Source organism: Dipodomys ordii, unplaced genomic scaffold, assembly GCF_000151885.1.
Source record: "Dipodomys ordii isolate 6190 unplaced genomic scaffold, Dord_2.0 Scaffold7, whole genome shotgun sequence".
NCBI lineage: Eukaryota > Metazoa > Chordata > Mammalia > Rodentia > Heteromyidae > Dipodomys > Dipodomys ordii.
Window position 1 is genome coordinate 22,880,331 of NW_012267223.1, and position 5,477 is coordinate 22,885,807.

General features: G+C 54.0%; 2 protein-coding genes across 2 annotated transcripts in view; both read left to right on the forward strand.

The window, feature by feature from the left end:
- Nucleotides 1-5,477, forward strand: part of Ttc25 (tetratricopeptide repeat domain 25) — a 38,841-nt gene that overhangs the window by 29,323 nt on the left and 4,041 nt on the right. The window lies entirely within an intron of this gene.
- Nucleotides 147-5,477, forward strand: part of Cnp (2',3'-cyclic nucleotide 3' phosphodiesterase) — a 24,864-nt gene continuing 19,533 nt past the window's right edge. The window contains exons 1-3 of the mRNA XM_013037974.1: nucleotides 147-223; nucleotides 1,386-2,055; nucleotides 4,300-4,436. Of these exons, the coding sequence (XP_012893428.1) occupies nucleotides 164-223; nucleotides 1,386-2,055; nucleotides 4,300-4,436 (867 nt within the window). The 5' untranslated portion in view covers nucleotides 147-163. The remainder of the gene's footprint in view (nucleotides 224-1,385; nucleotides 2,056-4,299; nucleotides 4,437-5,477) is intronic.

Consider the following 5,477-nt stretch of genomic DNA (forward strand, 5'->3'; position numbering starts at 1 on the left):
GCGCGCACCGAGCCGTCGGGGCGGCCCTGGAGAGCTGGTGCCCGCAGAGGCGGCGATCGTGGCGCCCGCTCATCATGGTGAGCTCGCGGCGGCGTGGGCCGGGCCGGGGTTTGCAGGAGGGTGGGGTGGGGTGTGTGCGGGGGGATTCTTGGGAGGAAGTGGCATGCAAATGAGGACCCCGGGTTCCGGAGTTGACTTCAGGGTGTTCGGACGCAGCCTAAAGGTAAGGGGTGAGCCGGGGCGGGGCCTGGGGGGGGGGCAAGCAGCCTGCGTTCCCCCAGTTCGGGACTCCGCACCGCAGCTGGAGAGGCTGGGCCTGGCCGGGGCTCGCTCTGGGCAGCCATTGCTCGCCAAAGGCCACGCGGAAACCTCAGCCTGCGGTGCCAAGATGGAGACGAGTTTCCAGCAGGTGTTACTTTTGCTTTCAACAGATGGGAAAACAGGTGGCTCAGAGAGGTGCTGCTGACACACAGCAAAGTGGAGGGGTGTATGGGTGGTGGGGAGGGGGCAGAGGGGGAAGGCAGAGCTAGATCCTGAACACAGGTGTCCTGCGCTGCCCAGCCCTGGGGCAGGCACAAAGATCACGACTTTGTGTGTGGCGGTGGTGGTGGTGGTGGGGTACAATCGGAGAGAGCGCAGAGGAGGTGGTAGGCAGTGAATGAGGCCCTTTGTCCTGTGCTCTCCTGCCCTGCCCCCTACCAGCCCTCTGTGGGACCATTGTCCCCCCTCCCATCCCAGACAAGAGAGTATTATCTGTTGCGGCCATTGTTGGGGAGGAGGGAGGTGGGCTTCGGGTGAACCTCCTCTGTACACCCAGAGCCACGGCAGCTGTGGCTTTGCTCAGATAGAGAGCCCCGATCTCCAAAGAGAACATCCTTCAGGAGCTGCCAAGAATATCAAGTTAGGCCAGGCCTGGAACCCCAGGCCCTAGCCGGCTCTGCATGCTCTTCCAACTGCTTGTGCTCTTCCCTGCCTGGCAGCAGTGGGTGAACCTTGAGGCCAGGAGTGGACGAGGTTGGGAACTTTAGGAAAGGCTCTCTGTCTCCCCCACAGCCCAACTCCACAGAAGTCTTCAAGAAGAAGGCCACCCTGCCTCCCTGGTAAGATGTCCAGGAGCCAAGGGGGTCTTTAAGACAAGCCTAAGGATTTTGGAGCTTCAGCTCCTTGTTAGGACTAGACTAGGCTAGAAAGCCAGGTATCCGTGGCTCACGCCTGTCATCCTAGCTACTCAGGAGGTGGAGATGTGAGGATCTTGCAGGAAGAGTCCCATGAAACTTTTCTCTCCAGCAAATAGCGGAAGTGGAGCTGTGGCACAGGGGGGCGAAGGCTGGTGGGCAGGCTGTGCGGGACCCGGGCTCACCATCTCCTCTTCCCTCCTCACACAGAACACAAGCTTCTCCCGAAAGAGCCACACATTTCTGCCCAAGATCTTCTTTCGTAAAATGTCATCGTCGGGGGCCAAGGACAAGCCTGAGCTGCAGTTTCCCTTCCTCCAGGATGAGGACACAGTGGCCGTGCTCCATGAGTGCAAGACACTCTTTATCCTGCGCGGCCTGCCCGGCAGCGGCAAATCTACCCTGGCTCGGGTCATCGTGGACAAGTACCACGATGGCACCAAGATGGTGTCTGCTGATGCTTACAAGATCACCCCAGGCAGCCGAGGAGACTTCTCGGAGGAGTACAAGCGGCTGGACGGGGAGCTGGCTGCCTACTGCCGTCGGAACATACGAGTTCTTGTGCTCGACGACACCAACCATGAACGGGAGCGGCTGGAACAGCTCTTTGAAATGGCTGACCAGTACCAGTACCAGGTGGCGTTGGTAGAACCCAAGACCGCATGGAGGCTGGACTGTGCCCAGCTCAAGGAGAAGAACCAGTGGCAGCTGTCGGCCGATGACCTTAAGAAGCTGAAGCCTGGGCTGGAGAAGGACTTCCTGCCACTCTACTTCGGCTGGTTCCTGACCCAGAAGAGCTCTGAGACCCTGCGCAAAGCTGGCCAGGTCTTCCTGGAGGAGCTGGGGAGCCACAAGGCCTTCAAGAAGGAGCTGCGACACTGTAGGTGGCAGGGGTTGGGGTGGGGGGCGAGGAGGCGAAGCCCCCCCTGCGTACGTTACTCATCTGTAAGTCAGCATTGCCTGGCACAGGTGCTGGGCTCCCAGAGGAGGGTGTGAGGTAGGGAAGGTAGATGGAGGCTCACCAGGACCAACCAGAAGCAAATTGGTCCTTATCAGAGGTAGTATTGGGGAGTGGGACTCAGGTGGGAATATGGGTGCTGTCCACAGCACCTTTCTTTCTAGCAATTTCTTCTCCCCAGTCTTCTTTCCCGTCCTGGTTCTAGACTGCCATCCCAATCTGAGAGGTGGAAAAGACAAATGACACAAGAAATATGACCCATATACATGACCAGGGAGGGAGAGACTAGCTCAGTCAGGATTTTTAGAACAGAGCGAAGTTCCTGAACAATATGACAGGGACTCTCAAGCCATAAAAACAATACGCACGCATGCGCGCACACACGTGCGTGTGCACATGCACACACACATATACACACAACTAAAAGCAGAACTATTTGTGACTTCTCTAGGGATGGTTCCTAGGCCCTGGGCTGGCGAGTGCACCCCTGTGGCACCCGAGAACCATCTCACACCAGTCCAGACCCTCTCTCCCTTTCCAGCTGGAGAAGCCGGACCACAGGAGACTTGGGATTTGTGTCCCCGAGCCCAGGGTTCTTCCCTGAACCCTGAGCCCTTTAAAAGGCTCCAACATGACCTTTTTTTTAATTTCAGATAAGGTCTTGGCGGGCCTTAGTTTTTGGGAGTGGCCAGCTTGCCCATGTTACCCACTAACCAATCTATCAGTGCCTTTAAGCCATTTCGAGTTCCCCAATTTTAGAGAGTCTACCTACTTGAAATAACCTGTTTCTTTTCTTGTTTTAAGCTCCTCTACCTCAGAAAGTAGTCCTTTGTGCTCCTGTAAGTTCTCAGAGAACTTGTTACAGGATCCTGGGCTGGAACTCTGCAGGGTAATGTGGTACACGCAGTGACCATTGCCTGGAGCCAGTCTCCCACCTGTGACTGGCGTTGAGGGAGAAGCCTAGAGAGGCAGGGCCGTGTTCTGAGCTGGTGGCACCTCCCTGGTATGACTGCTTCTATACTTCATCGGGAGAGATGTCAGACTGGGCGACCGACCAGTAGACGTCTTTTTCTCCAGGGGATGGTGACAGACATGCTCGCAGGGATTAATCAGGAAACAATCAGGAAAAAGCTAGTGACTCCAAAAGCAGCCTCGAGGCTTGGAGTGTGGAACATGAACTAAACAGTCACAAGTTCACGCGTTGTATCCTGGGGTCTGTTTCCTGCACCTGGCCCTCTGGAGGTTCTCCTCCTCCCAGCAAGCCTGTGTGTATTCGTGGTTACCGTGATCACACATGTCCCTCCTCCCTCCATGAAAAGGAGTGCAAATAGTTCTGGGTGGTCCCTAATTGTTGGGGATTGACAGAATCTACTACTTGCCCCGGACCAAATGGCTAGTAAGTAGCAGGATGTTACTATGTTCGCAGGATGTTACTATGTTCTTTCTGCTTTCTGGCACTTTCTACTTGACCTCATTGTTCCCAGCTCCTCCATCCCCTGTTTTATTTGTGCCCTTTTCACAACTTGCTTCCCCTTGTAGGTGTGACATGCAGATATCCACAGTCCTCTTCGGCTTATGCTGCCTATCTCTGGGTTACAAACAAACACCTTAGATCCTAGGGGAAAAAAATGTAAAAGAGCTACACACTAGCCAGGCACCTATGGCTCATGCCTTTAATCCTAGCTAGTCAGAAGGCTGAAATTTGAGGATCACAGTTCAAAACCAGTCTGGGAAAGAAAGAGCAGGAAAGCCCAGGAGCCTCTTATCTCCAATAAACTATTCCCCCAAAAAGCCAGAAGTGGAACTGTGTGTGACGTACATGTAGAGCACTAGCCTTGAGCAAAAGAAGCTCAGGGATGACACTCAGGGAGTTCAAGCCTCAGGACTGGCCTAGAAATCTACGCACTGAAACCAGGGAGGTTAATTGCTTTTTCTTTTCTCGTGGTGCCTTCTTGCCAAGGCTTTGTGCCTTCTAGGCCATTGATCCACCCCTGAGCTCCATCACCAGCCCTCACACACTTTTCATAACTCAGGCTGCCAAGAGGAGCACTCAACTCACAGAGGAGTGATGTGTGCACCATGCTGGAGATTTCCCCTGGGCCTGGTTGGGCTTGGTGGGTAGGCCCTGCTCCCCTGCCTTCACCGCACCCTCTCTCTCTCCTGCAGTTGTCTCTGGGGATGAACACGGAAAGATCGAATTGCTCAGCTACTTTGAAAAGAGACCTCCGGGCGTGCTGCATTGTACAACCAAGTTCTGTGACTACGGGAAGGCCCCTGGGGCCGATGAATACGCACAACAGGATGTAAGTTTTCTCTTAAGGTACAGGTGGGAGGGCAAACCAACTATACTATCTTCTAGAGCTGGATAGAAGCAGACTTCCCTCCAGCCCCAGACTTTTCTCTTGCACACCTAAATACCCTTCTCAGGAGCCTGCCTGTCCATTTTCTCCAAGGCCTGCCTGCTCAGGTGTGTCTTTTCCATCTGCAGCTTCAGGGAGATGCTGGGTGTCAGTAGGATCCTGATCTGGCCACTTGGAACTCATCTTTGTTCCAAAAAAAATCTAGGTGTCCTGGGAAGCTGGGTGTACAGAAGCTTCGGATTAGTCCTGGCCTAGGACCTAGCATTGGGTCCAGAGTGAGGGAGTGGATTTGGCTTAGGAGAATTAGACCCTTCCCTACCAAATGGATGGCACTGTGTCCACAGCCAGTGGTGGGCAGTGAGTGGTCAGCCTCTTTTACTATCACCTTCCCAGCAAGGCCCTCCCTAACCTCCCATTGCTCTCCTACTTCTCCACCTATCATGGGTGGGGAACGTTTTTAATCTGCCAACAGCCATCTCAGTATTGATATCATTCTTGGCCACACAAAATTAACCATACAGACAGACAGCTGATGGGGCAGCCTATGTGTCCCGTCTTGTGCCAAGTGATGAATGCAGGCCTTAAAAGGCCCAGCGTTCCCCTCCCCTGGTAGGTTCATACAGCCATTTGCTCTGTTTGGGCTCCTCACACTCAGATGCTAGCTCCAGGCAGGGGCCAGATTTCGTTTTACTTTTTTGTTCACCTAGCCATGCTGAATGACAACTATATAACATCCGTCATCACCATATCTCTGACCATTCATTTAGCAAAACTTAACAAGACATCTTCCATGCCAGACACTGTTAGGACAAAGATTTGTGACAAAACCAGATTTTTGACCTCTTGTCTTGGACGCTGCCCCTGTGCTCTTCAGCTCAAGGAGAGCACTCTACTGCTTGAGCCCCAGTGCCACTTCTGGTTTTCTGGTGGTTTACTGGAGATAAGAGTTTCCAGTTGGGCTGGGAAGGTGGCTCAGTGGTAGAG